This window comes from Urocitellus parryii, chromosome 2, assembly GCF_045843805.1.
Source record: "Urocitellus parryii isolate mUroPar1 chromosome 2, mUroPar1.hap1, whole genome shotgun sequence".
Taxonomy (NCBI): domain Eukaryota; kingdom Metazoa; phylum Chordata; class Mammalia; order Rodentia; family Sciuridae; genus Urocitellus; species Urocitellus parryii.
The window spans coordinates 45,185,410-45,198,938 of record NC_135532.1 but is presented as its reverse complement, the minus strand read 5'-3'; the positions used below and the strand labels follow the sequence as shown (position 1 = coordinate 45,198,938).

Below are 13,529 nucleotides of genomic sequence, written 5' to 3'. Positions count from 1 at the left end.
GGGAAAATGTGCTGACAGCCACAGTTTGGAGCAGTTAAGAGTCTGGTGAGCAGTAAGAGACAGGCAAAGTTATAATGTAGGCTCTGTAATGCGCCAGCATTTGAGGTCTGTGGCTGAAGCCATGGGCACAAATAGGATCACTGAAAAGAGCATATGACAAGAAGAAAAGGCCCTGCCACGTGAGCTGGCAGTTACAAAAGGCTTCTTGATGCTAGTGAGAACTGTTTAAGTAGAGGACTCAGGATGGAGGTCACCTTGCAGAAGACTGAGGATTAAATGAGCACTCAAGGAAACAGAGGTTCTCATCCCTACTACCACATTAGCATTTTCTGGGAAGGTTTTAGAAAAACAATCAATGCCTTCATCCTACCTTTAGATATTTAGAGTTAATTGGTCTTCTGTGGGGCCCAGAAATCAGTATTAAAAAAAAAAGAAAAGAAAAGAAAACTTCCTAGATAATATTAGTGGATTGACAGAATCAAGAACCTCTGGACTTGACTATTCTTTAAGAAGTATAAATAAAAACCCCAAAGCTTGCAAGCACGTGATAAGATGCTTATAATCACAGGGGATCAGAGAAGAATAGAATTTTTGTTTTAAAGGTGAAGAATCTGTATATTCTAATGTTGGCAGAAATGGAAAATCTGAACAAGGCTTTCTTGTAGCTGTGGTGTACCCCAGCTCTCAAGAGAATACTGGTGGGTAACGGCACTGCTGCAGCTGCTCTGTGGGGCAGTGTGGATACGTGACCTCCTTAGGGCAGCCCTGTGACCCAGCAGTTTCACTGCTGGATGTGTCTCAGGAAAATTCTCCCACAGGACTTAAAGGAACACACACCAGCATGTTCCAAGACAGCCAGTGTAAAGTAGGGAGAATTGGAGATAGCCTGAGTATCCTTCCCTAGGACAGTGGATTCAGTAAAATTGGGCCATTGTACCCCTTAGAATATACTATGCAGCCATTAGAAAGAATAGATCAGATCTATAGAATGTTAACATGGATGGATCCTAAAAACATCATGCTTACTAATATCATAGTAAACAATAAAGAAATATGGTAAACCCTTAAAAATACATGCAAAACAGCCATGTATATATAAATAAGAAAAATATACTCAAATAAAAACCTAGACATTATAAACCATTAAAGTGATTTCTTACACATGAGTGATGATGTGTTATTTGAAAAGTATGATTCCCAGACGTAACTTTCCTCTGTTCATATGTGAATACATGACCAGTGAAGCTCCACCTCATGTACAACCACAAGAATGGGATCCTAATTAAAGTAAGTTATACTCCATGTGTGTATAATATGTCAGAATACACTCTACTGTCATGTATATCTAAAAAGAACAAATTAAAAAATGTAAATTAAAAAAAAAAGTACCCTGGAGAAAGGCCATGTGAGCACACAGAGAAGGTCACCAAGCGGGAAGCCTTCACCAGAAACCTACCCAGGGTGATCTGGAACTTCTGGCCTCTAGAACCATGAGAAAGGAAGTCTCTGTTATTTAAGCGACTCAGCCTGTGATGTTTCCTTCTATTAACCCAAACTGACTAATACCGTCTAACTGTTCAAAAAAATAAAAGTGTGATTCGAAGAGGAATGAGACAGGATGGAAGCTAAAACAGGAAGTGGGGAAGGGAAAGGAGTGTATGTTTTAACAGTGCGATGAAATGGTGGATGAAATGGAAGACTCCAGGGGATTTATTTCCAAGTAGTATTCCTTTCTTTGTCTTGTCCCCCACCTTAAGCTCATTGTTTGTTCCTCATTACTAAAGTAGTATTTGCTCATTACAGATATGTCAGGAAACTGACAGCAAAACTAAAAGAAAGATCCAAAAACCTACTCACCCAGAGACAGAGTCAGGGATCCTTTTTTATGAACAGTTGCCAAATTAAATGGAAGCCTTTTGGTAAATGGAAGTATGTGAGCTGCCTCGTGAGTGTGGAGTTTGTGCAGCTTCATTTTTAATGTCTTCCTGGTGTTCTGTTGTGCAGGCCCAGGGACAGAAATGTGGTGAGCCCCCCATCACTAGACATCATCAGTTTCTAAATTTTGCCACCTCAAGTGCTGCCGTGAGCAAACTTAAGCAATGCCTACCTTTAAAGACAATTTATTGTCCTTCATTTCCCTCGTTTTGAAAGGAAGATTAAAGATGGGATTTTAAAATTCCTACCAAAAAGTAAAAATTAATTCTGCATCACCTAAAGTCAGAGCACCGACCCTCTTGGGACTCTTCTGGGGGTCAGTGGTGAATGAGAATGAAGGAACAAGGTCATCCCCCACTGGGCAGACACAGTCATAGGTGCTTGTCCCTGTGCCAAGGGCCCCCTAGTTGCTGTACTTTAATCTCTGATGCATAAATTAAATTACACAGACACTTAGGAGATCTACTGTGGGTGGTATGATCGCCTCATGTGATGGTGGTATGGATAGGTGGTAGGACGGGAGGTACTGAGCTTTGGGAGATTATATGGAAATAACTGTTTATGACAAAGGAACCAAAGTATGTTATTGAATCTATATGCAGTACCCAAGTTACAAACAACGCCAACAAGCCCCAAGGAAAGCACAGTGTGTATTTTGAGCACTTGCTCTCCCACAAGTTCCCCAAACCCAGTAGTTTTGAAGATTAAATGTAATCCTTCCAGTTGGTGGGCTTATGCACAAGAAATCTGGTGCCAGTGTTTCTTCAGACTCTTATAGTTAGGAACTGGTCAGGCCACTCTGCAGCCAGCTTGTCAAGGCCCTGAAGAAATAGCCTGGATGTGGGAGACAGGTCCCTGGAAAACAGGAATACACCAACACTTTCACATCATCCATGCAGCATTTGTTATGTATGGCAGCAGGAAAAGAGCTCTCCTGTCTTTTTAAATAGGTCCTTTGTTGTCTGGAAACTCTGAACAGACAGAGCTGTTTCCAGGGGCTGTTTTGAAGCTCCAGCCTATGTGTATTTTAACATAGAACCATATCCCAAAGAGTCAGTGCAGGGCAGCGCTGAGCTTTTGGCAGACAGGGCAAGCCTCCGCATGAGTTACAGTTGATAGGGCAAGGAGAGCTCAAGGCTTACAAAAATCCCTTCTGCGGCCTGCTTAAAAATAGCAGTGTAGGCCATAGCTTAGTGTTTTGACAGCTTATATCAGCAGTTTTCTTGCCTGATATATTGATTGCAGTTTGGACTTCAGTCCTGCTGATCTAATAAAACATCACCATCATAACAGAGAAAGTAAAAGGATCTTTGGTCCCTGCCACTTGGTAAAGTATCTCTACAAAGCTACTGTGAACCTAGCTGTATTGTTTTATGTAAAATGAAATAAAATTGGACCAGTTGACTGATTACATTTTTATTAATCTTTAGTTTCTTCATCCGTCAGCATGTTGCTTACTAACACTAATCAACATATTTTTACAAATATGCATTTGTTCAAAGAAATTCAATGGTATCCTCACAAATTCTAAAATGAGTTTCATGCATCAGTAACACAAACAGCCTAATAGTGCATCCAAGATGGTGATGCTCCTGACGTTAAGTGGGGGAAATGCATGCACAAAAAGGCAACCAGTGTCTGAATGAATATCTAAGGCGTGTATGTACAAGTCTCCTTGTCATTCTGAGGATATTTTTACTATCTTGCATTCACCCAGCCTTCCATCCTAATTATGCTAAATATCCTTTAACTTTACAGCAATTGCTGACCATCCAGGAGGAATTAAACAACAAAAAGTCAGAACTGGAACAAGCAAAGGAAGAGCAGTCCCACACACAAGCTTTACTAAAAGTCCTCCAGGAGCAAGTAAGTGAACGAGAAAACACTCTGATTGACGCATCAAGTCAAATGTGCCTGGTGCAAACACCCTAGCCTGTCACTCACACAAGCATGGCTGAGGTCATCTCTGGAGTAATTAGCCCATACCCTGTCAATCCTACTGGCAGCTTTGCTTTGTGGAATTTGTCATTCTCAACTTCTCTCCTCACCCTGCATTTACTTATATTCACCAAGCCCACCCTCATTGTGTGAATGTTTCTCCCAGAAGACAAGTGAATTTTGATAAATTGTTTCAATGCTGGTAGTGCAGATATATTTCAAAGTAAACAGCTAGCTTCCTCTAAGTCCAATAGTGAGGAAAATGAATTTAGCATAATCCATGATGTTCCTGCAGACTTATAACTAAGAAGGACTGATTCATAGCAACATTAAAAAAAGTCTCTTCCCTGTGTGAATCAGGGCACTTATCTGACCACGACAAGCAACAAACCTTTCATATGATCTGATCATTTCATTCTGGCTTTCCTTGATATGAAAGTGTGGCCTGACATTGATAGGTGGATGGAAAATATCATCTTACAGCAGGGTGAGATGGATCACTCCACAGTCAACAGAGTGAAATCTAAGCCTCACTCTCTGTACTGGAGGAGCCAGGAGAGTCCTCAAGAGGTTTTCTGATTTTCTGGCCTTCACTTGCTGCCAACAATGCAATGATTGGTAATTAGGAGGGGAAAAAAAATCACAGTAACCTCAACTCTCTGTAGTCAAAATGTAGGTTGTTTTAAATTTTTCATTCACACTTAGTGGTTTATAAGAAGATTATTTTAGAAAATAGGAAGCAGCAAGAGTGTGGCACTAGTCAGCTGGGACTCAGTCACTTAAAAATGATTTTTATTTTTTCAAAAATTTGGGGTATATATTTTTTTTCAAGAAAGCAAAGATATTAATTAGATAGTTTATAAACATTTTATAGCTATGCAAGAAAATATGTTTAAAAAGTAATGGTTATCTTTATTGAATAATAGAGACTCAATAACTTATACTGAGGCTGAATTGTATGATTTCAGGTATGTTAGATTGAACTGAAAACTTCAGTCAACTAAATTCACAATGACCTTCTATTTGGGAGACCACAAATCACTGTCCACCCCACCTTGATATAACCCTAGCAAAATTGAGCTGACTTGGTCCAAATTTGCTTCAGGTCAGATAGTCATAACTTTGGGCTTTCATTATTTTCTGCTCTCTCTGCTGATTTTTTTTTTTTAAGACGGCTTTAACTGAGGTGAGGAGAGGTGACTTTCTCTTTTCTCTAAATGACTCAAAGCCTTTATTTTTATTTAAAGTCGAAACTCCAGTTATGAAAATAGATTCTGAGTTGTGCAGAAAGTATCGATATAGTCTTGTTAGGGTATGCATTTTCAAAGAGCAAAGTGCATAGGTAGGCATTGATGGAATATCACATCTCACTTTACATGACTTAAATTTTTAAAAGGAGAATGTTAAGAGAATTCAGAATAACTGAAATCATGCAAGACATAGAAAAATACAACTGAGAAGAAAGTGCTTTTACGTTTACAATATTAATTTAAATGTGAGGGCCCTTTTTAAGCAAGGTCACCAAGAATACCTAAGTCTACGGAGCCAGTGAGACATAGCAGCCAAAGGAATTTGAACAACACCAAGCCATTTGCCTGAGAGCCCCTCGCCTGCTACCCCTGATCTGCCTTTCAGAAGGTGGCATACAATGTACGTGGAATCTCCCTACAACCAACCAGCCACCTACCCACAGGCTGAAAAATGCACCCCTCACTTCCACCAACATTGCTTTATGAGGTTGGCTTTGGATTTGCGTAAATCCATTATGAGCTTACGTATGGCCTTAACAAATGGGCTCATGCATGCACACCACACACACACACACACACACACAAACACACACTGTATTTTGCTATTCAATACAGCTGCCACTTGCTGGGAATCCTTACCAGAAAGGCAAAGTCTTGAGGGCAGACCCTCCTACTGCTGGCTCTCCACCCATCAGGGAAGTCAGGTCACTCTCCATGCCCTGTACCTTCCTGTATGCTGAAATACAGATTCCTTAGGTCCCTCCAGGCACACAGACTCCTGTCTTTCATCTTCTTGACAATCAAGGGTACATTCTACATCCAATGTTTGTTCATTAACCTAAAATCCATAAGATAAAATGTTCATGTTCCAGCTGAAGAAAGCAGCAGAGTGAGCGATAGCAGTGGACAGAGGTAGGGAGAGAGACAGCGGGCGCATCAAAGGGAGGGCAGGTGGAGGATAGCAGGGACTAGGGAGGAAGGAGTTTATTTAAAAGGGAGAAGGAGGCCAACTGGCATTTTTATGCAGGTAAATAAACTTGTAGAAGGTAGAATGGTGGAATGGACTTTGACAAATAGTCATTTACTTCTGCTGCAGAACAGAGCCACCTTCTGAGCAATCCCCACTCCAGCTCATAAAAGCACAAGTTATGGGACCAAATGTGGAATGAGCAGAGGAATGTTAAATAGGAAGATGAGGAAATCTTCAGCTAGAAGAGCTAGTTTTTGTTTATTTGTTTGTTTGTTTTTTAAACCAGGGACTTAACTCATGGCCACTTAACCATTGAGCCACATCCCCAGCCCTTTTAATTTCTTTTTAGTTTGATACTGCTTTTAAACTTGAAATTCTCCTGCCTCAGCATCCCAAGTCACTAAGATTACAGGCATGCACCACCGCACCCAACAAGCAGAGCTAGTTTTTTTGTGTTGTTGTTGTTGTTGTTGTTTTTACTTTATAAAGAAAAGAGCTAGTTTTTTAAGTCCTTTTATGTACTACCTCTAATTTGGTGCACCTTTTCTATTCTTATGTATCAACTGCATTTGTTATGCATAAGAACATCTATGATGTAGACCTAAAGAAGAATGGGCATTTTTTTCCCCTTAAGCCAGTTGATGTGACAGTAAGCCAAAGAGCCTTGGATCATAATCAGCTGCCCCATCCTCAAATTCTGCATGACAAATTTTTCATGTCACTTTGGCAAAACTCCTCTGTCGGCCTGGAGGGCATGTGGCTTTCTTTCTGAGATTAAGATTGCATTTAAAAAAATCTAAAGATGCCTTCATTTTAATACACACAAATAGCCAGAAAGAATCAATGTTCTGAATCAAACACATTGGTAGTGCATGCAAATTTATTTTCTTTCAGATTTTAAGTATTTATTTCCCACCATTAGTAGGTCAGGAGGAAGTGCTGGCAAACTGTTTCAAGGCCAGCTTACCCTTCTTCTTTGCTCTCTGCCTCCAAAGGTCTGCTTTGAGTCAGAATAGGATAAAATGCCAATTACAGGTTTCCTGAAATCTCTTGATAACTGATTACTCTTAAGCCTTCTGAGAGAGAGGAGTATTTCCAAATGTTCACAAGTTAAAAATCTCATTTAAGAAATAGCTTTTCTTTGAATGCTTCAGTGGCCAAAGAGATGTCTTCCCAATTCTTCCTTTACTAAAAGAAGCAAACTGTCTTCTCCAGTTAGGCCTCCAGAGGTGATGTCATTCATTCAAATATGTATGGAGGACATGTACAGTCGCACTGCAGCATGTTCAAATGGCTGAAAAAATCCATCATTCACAAATAATCGTTAGTATAACATCATTTAGCCACTGGCAACTTGCAAACACTGCAGGGTTTAAATTAATAGCAATCCAACTAGGAAATGAAATCATTTATTATTCTTAAGAACCAATTTTATACATTTTATGCCTATGGAACTGCTTTCTAATCTTATTATTTAAAAAATAATGGCCAAGACCCATTTACTTTTTTGCCAGCCCTCAAGCTTCATAAAATATTGGTCTCAAACTGATTTCTATAAGACTCATTAGAATTATGTGCTCCATCTGTTTCTACTCTTCCATTATACAATGCAACCTCAGATAAATCAGAGTTAATAAGATGATTTATATACTTAACAGGCTTGCATGTTCATTTTTTTTTTGTTTTTCTTTAAAAATTGCAGTTAAAAGGTACCAAGGAATTGGTGGAGACCAATGGCCATAGCCATGAGGATGCAAATGTAAGTACCACAAATATGGTATTTGCTCTTTTCACTGGATGTCAGTTGAACCCATAGAGATATGGTCCTTTATTTGTAACATAAAGGAAATCAGAAACTCTGCCTCTCAGTAGCTTAAAAATTATTATGTAGGCTTTGGCAATGAAATCTGGTAGATAGGCACTGGTGTTGTTTGCTTAGTTTACTACATGCCAATTTAAAAGTACTTGAGCTAATCCCCACCATCAAAAATTCCAATCTCTCTGAATTTGTTTGATCCCTTTATATTTCCAAAGCTATAAAGTAATAATGTATTGGGAGGGAAAATGGAATGTGTCCCAATAGGGTAATAAGTTGTATATTGCATGTATAGCTATTAAGTTTGCCTGCCAATGAAGATAGTAATTAAATGATTGACATGCTGAAGAGGTCTCAGAACACCCCACTTCTCCCAGAATAACCCTTGAAATTGTACTTCTCTTCTGTTTCTGATCCAAAACAGTAACAGGATGTATTCATCTTTTTGATAGAACATGAGGTACAATGATGCAAGATCCCAGTTAGCACCACAACTTTCTTCTTTAGTGTTCCCTGAATATCTCATGGCTGGAAAAGAAACTAGTATTCTTCATACCTTAGAAGCTCTTTGGTCTCAGGTGATGGAGAATTATACCTTGCGGATCATTGTCTCTGCATATGCTCGATAGTTTTGTTTATGTCTTTTTTCAGATCTCTCTTGTATCTGTATGTATTTGATTAGTCTTGTCACAGGAAATGCTTACTAAGCAGTTCTTTTCACATAACACAGAATCAGACATGGTGATGAACGCCTGATTAAGCTACAGCTTGGAGAAATTATATATTTCATGTTCTCTCTTGTTTTAATTATATACGGCAGAGAACCCAGTAACCAGAGTGCCAAAAAAATCCCTCTTTGCAAGTGTGTTCATGCCCAATGGATGTGCACAGTAGGATGCTAAGTGAGGATCATTGTGTTCCTGGTCCCCTACTGAGTTCAGGGAGAGGGGCAGGGAGTCCAAAGAGGCATAAAGTGTGTAGTCTGCCCTCAAGAAATTGAAACTCAAGCAAAAGAATCTAGGAACACTTGACAATGTATAGGAGGTAAGGTACCCAAGAAGGTGAGGTAGCTGTGACAGGGTGTGATTTGAATTCCAGATTTTGCTGCTTATTAATTAATTGCATCAGCTTGCCAATTAACCTCTCTGATCTGAGCTCCATTTGCCTCATTTGTAAAAAGAATGACAAAGCTTCTCTTAAAGAACTTGTCATGATATGTAATGAGCTAAGGCCTAAATGAGTGAAAGTCTTAAGGTGTCACGACTGTTTCTTTGTGCTGGATAATCAAGAAAAGCTTCCTGAGTCTGTGGGATCTAGGTTGGCTTGGGCTTCACTGACAAATAGAATGGCAGGTGGCACGAACCCTGTTCATAAAGCGCTCCCCACTGACAATGTTGTGGCATCTGTAGAGTTAGCCTTCCTACCGCCACAGTTCTTCACTGCCATAGCCTCTTGCCCTGGAACCCCTCTCTAGTATCCTGTATTCCAGGAACACACTGCCGTCACATTCACAACCAAAACTTTCATATCTATTCCACTCAGAGCCTGTCCCTCTGTGCCTTCCAAGGAAGCTGCTGTCTAACCCAGCAACCCAGTGGCAGTGTGCCTCAGTGTCCTTATCTGTAAAATGGGGATATTTCCTGCCTTCCCTTCCCTAAGGTTTCTTGTGAGGAGCAAATGCAATGACAGACGTGGGAGTGCTTTGTCACTGTGAGCTTCTGAGTACGAAAGCCCTTTCCTGGAGAAATGTTGAAAGTCATCTATTATCAAATAATAAGGGTGGTGGGAAGGGAGTTCATCTTTAAGATCTTAAAAGAAAGTTCCCAGATTTTAATAATACTTCTCTAGGGTCAAATAAATGACCATCAAGAGGTGGGGTTCTAACTATGGAGAGAGAAGAGTGACCCTTGGCCAAGGGAAGTGACAGAGCCTGACCATCCTAGCCAGTCAGTATGGGCGTTCCTTCCCCACTGGGCAGAGAACGGAGCTAATTTTTCTGCCTAGATTGTCAAGGGGTTTCCCAGTACGTGGATGAAGCACTTTTTCTTTTCTTTCTTGTCTGTAATTTTGTCTCCTTTTAGAATTTTCCTTAGTACTTCCAAAAGGATTATGTGAGAGCCAAGAAATAATTTTTAAAAATCAGTTATTTGGGTCATGCATCAGAGGCTCTAGCAAAATACTTTGTGAAGACATTTTTTAATGTCTGAAACTAAGTCTCCATTTCATCTGGAGTTTCCACCAGCCCTACTGCGATTGAAAAAAACAAAGCTTTCATACCAGAAGGAGGGTTTGCATCCTGTGTGATCATTGAATAGCCATCTGACCCTTCTGAACTTCACCTTCCTTTTGTGTTAAGGGAACCATGGACATGAACACCTGGCCTGGAGTGTGCACCAACTGGTGTGGATTCCCTCTTCATGCCTCAGTGGTATTTAACATAGCAGGCAGGATGAATTCTAATGCAGCTCATGAGGTTTAAAGCCTCTGGCCCAGAGGCTGTTTACTAAGACATATGGATTTTTTTTACTATAATTATTCACATCTAGAGGCAGGAATTTTACACATTATCATTTATTAATAATAATTAAACAGTGGACTGGTGCCAGCTAAGCTGGGTATTCTTGTGAGAGTTGACAGTTGCTTTTAAAAAAACAGTATATCTTATTTCTTTTTTTTTTTTCAAAAAAATGTCTATTTGAAGTTTGCATATTTCAGAAAAGAATACAGAGACAAAGAAAAAATAATTTAGTACATCATTATTCAGAGATAACCACTACTCACATCTCATTTTAGGTTTTTCCCTCTGGTCATGGATGTGTACCTGATAGGGAAAATCTATAAACAAATGAATAATTACATGTTATTATATTACCTATTTGAACCTTTTTGATTTCTCATTATATCATAAATATTTTTCTTGCCACCAAAGGTTCCTCAAAGATGTGATTCTTAATGGCTGTACAATGTGAATATGTAATAACAGACCCCTGTGCCTATGTGTTAGGCATTTAAGTTTCCATTTTTTGCTGTTATAAATAATGCTGTAATTAGCATGCCCTTAAATCTTGGTTGCATCTCTTGTATTTGTTTCTGGGGGAATCCGTATCTTAATAGCTATGTTAGTAGTTCTGGCAGAGAGCTTCAGACTTTTGGAATTGCTTGGCCTGTGGAATGGTAGTGTCGTACCTGCACTTTTATGCTATCCACTTTTATGATATTGAAGTGATCCACTAGAAGATGTGGTGAGTCTTGCAGCTTCGACTTTTGCCTTATTCTCCAGTCATGGTGTGTTGCTACTACTTTTCTATTATTTTAACATTTTCCTGAGCACCACTGAATCTTACTGATGCTTGGTCCTGCATTCTTGAGGTCTCAAAAAAGTAAATCAACCTTTAGAAAGCACCCCCTTCCATGTCACAAGACTTTCCATTAGGTCATGCCCAGGAGGAGAGTGTTCTAGAGGGTAATTTAACAGAAACCAAAGGCACCTGCAAAGGCCTTGTTCTCCAAGAGGATTTGTACAGTTCAGACTCAGACTTGCTGATTTTCAGTATTTTTCTTCTTTTTATTTAGAACTGGATATATTAATAACAGATGGTGAGTCCAACCTTTTACACGTACCCACATTTAAAATTAACCCTCAGCACAACTCCTTTAGGCACTTCAGTTAGTCCACACCCCAATTTCTCTTCTAGAAAGCAAAACTGTAAATTTCCTTTTGATCTCTATCTGGAGCTCTCTCCTTATCCCTAGGACCCCCAAATAACTAGACTGGTCCCTGGCAATTATGTATAATAGATATCAAAATCTGAAATTTAAAAAAAAAAAAATCTGCCCTCATCTTGGATCTTTTTTGTCAGCCTTCTTAGCAGCAGCACCATCCATGATTCTAATGTGCATGTTAGGAGATTAAAGGGTTTAAAGGGATGGGGGATGGAAGAAATGTTGCAGCAGGTAGGAGACATGAAAGAAAGGGTCAGCTGAAGCCTTCAGTGTACAGAATCCCTGGGTCTAAAAGGTTTCTATGCGCATCCCTCCTGCACGCTTGTTGCTGGTATAGGAAAGCTGCCACCCCCCATCCCTCATTTGCAGGATTCAGACTCCCACACGGTGGAGAGAGGTGAAGAAATCATTTGCAATCTGTAAAGAGGTTTAATGGGTGACACCCATGGTTTCCACTGTCAAACAGAACACCCTTCCCACTCAACAATAAAACAAAAGCACAAAAGGACAAAGACTTTTCGGTTTTTCACGTGTCTCCTTAAGAACGTAAATCCTCAGAGCTGTCTTTAAATCTGTCAGAGTAAAGGTGTTAAGGGTGTATAGAAGAGATACTGTGTGAGGAACATTCTTCAAGTTTAGCACACCATGGCCAAAAGCTGCCATTAACCATGTATTTTAATGATGGATATGAAGGATCCTCTGTAGGTGCCCTTTGCCCAGTTTCAGAGTGTGGCTTTCATCTTTCAGTCAGGTAAAGCAAGAGATAAGAACACATACTGTGTGTTAAACAAGGAGAGACCAAACACCTCTAATAGGAAGCAGATCCTCATTCTCAAAGGGAGAGAGCAACTCGGGCTCCATTCTTTTTTCCATAACCACTTGCTGCCTAGCCTAAGGGGCCCCAATCTTGAGCTAGAATAATAACAGACTTAACGACAGAGTACCCTACTCCATCCCACCAGCTCCAACAAAGTCCCAGGGAGGACTGACCAGCAGACATCATTCCCTGGGGCCAAATATGCCACAGTCCTTCATCTTCCACTCAGTTCTCTCCTTCTCACCATCTCATGCTGACCCTGCTTGTACAGAACCCTCACTCTGTGTTCCCATGCTGCCTGCCATCCCTCTCTTATTCCTTAAACCCACAGATACTCATGAAGGGAGGTAGAAAAGTGCAGGGGTGAAGCACAGATCTGAGTGCTAAGCAGTTTCAATCCTGACTTGCTCTGAGGACCCCGAGCAATACACCAAACTCCTACACCTCTGTTCTTTTTACCTCTCGGGTGGAGGTAAAATCAGAGCCCTCCTAGAGTTATTGTGATGCTGTTTCGCGGTGCAGATGTGACCAGTATGTGAAGGGTTATTACTCAAGCCTGCACACTGGACACTGGCTCAGTTTGGGAGACCAATTCAGCGAATAAGCATGTGGTCCTTGCCCCCTACCATGGAGCCACTCCCTCTCTTCATACCCTGCCCTTACCAAACTTGTCCCATTCATTCTCTTTGCCTTCAGGTCAGTATCACTGTGGCAATGATGGGCTCATTGTCTCTAGAAGCAAGACCTTTATTGGAAGGATTGGCTTTCTGGAGGAGGGGGAGCCTGATGAGAGTGGAGCACAATGAATGGTCCATAGGGAGCTTTAAGACCCCCAGAAAACAACTGGAAAATAATTAACCATTTTGTCCCTCCTTCAGGGAGAGATGGATCCACAGGTACAGATGCCCGAGCTTACCCTTGTTCTATAGATGCCTGAAATCAAGAAGGTGGATTTTTGGACCAGTATTTCTTTTACCCTGTAATTTATTCTCTGGTTCACATGTCAAATGCTCACACCCAGAACTGGCCTCTCCCTCGAGTCACAGCTCCTATAATATCACTGATTTCCTCTAGATAATG

The 13,529-nt window shown here is 40.4% G+C and overlaps 1 protein-coding gene across 1 annotated transcript in view; it reads left to right on the top strand.

Moving 5' to 3' along the window:
• Positions 1–13,529, top strand: part of Enox1 (ecto-NOX disulfide-thiol exchanger 1) — a 521,404-nt gene that overhangs the window by 447,169 nt on the left and 60,706 nt on the right. Inside the window, exons 15-16 of the mRNA XM_077792681.1 lie at positions 3,694–3,801; positions 7,796–7,852. Coding sequence (XP_077648807.1) covers positions 3,694–3,801; positions 7,796–7,852 — 165 coding nt within the window. The remainder of the gene's footprint in view (positions 1–3,693; positions 3,802–7,795; positions 7,853–13,529) is intronic.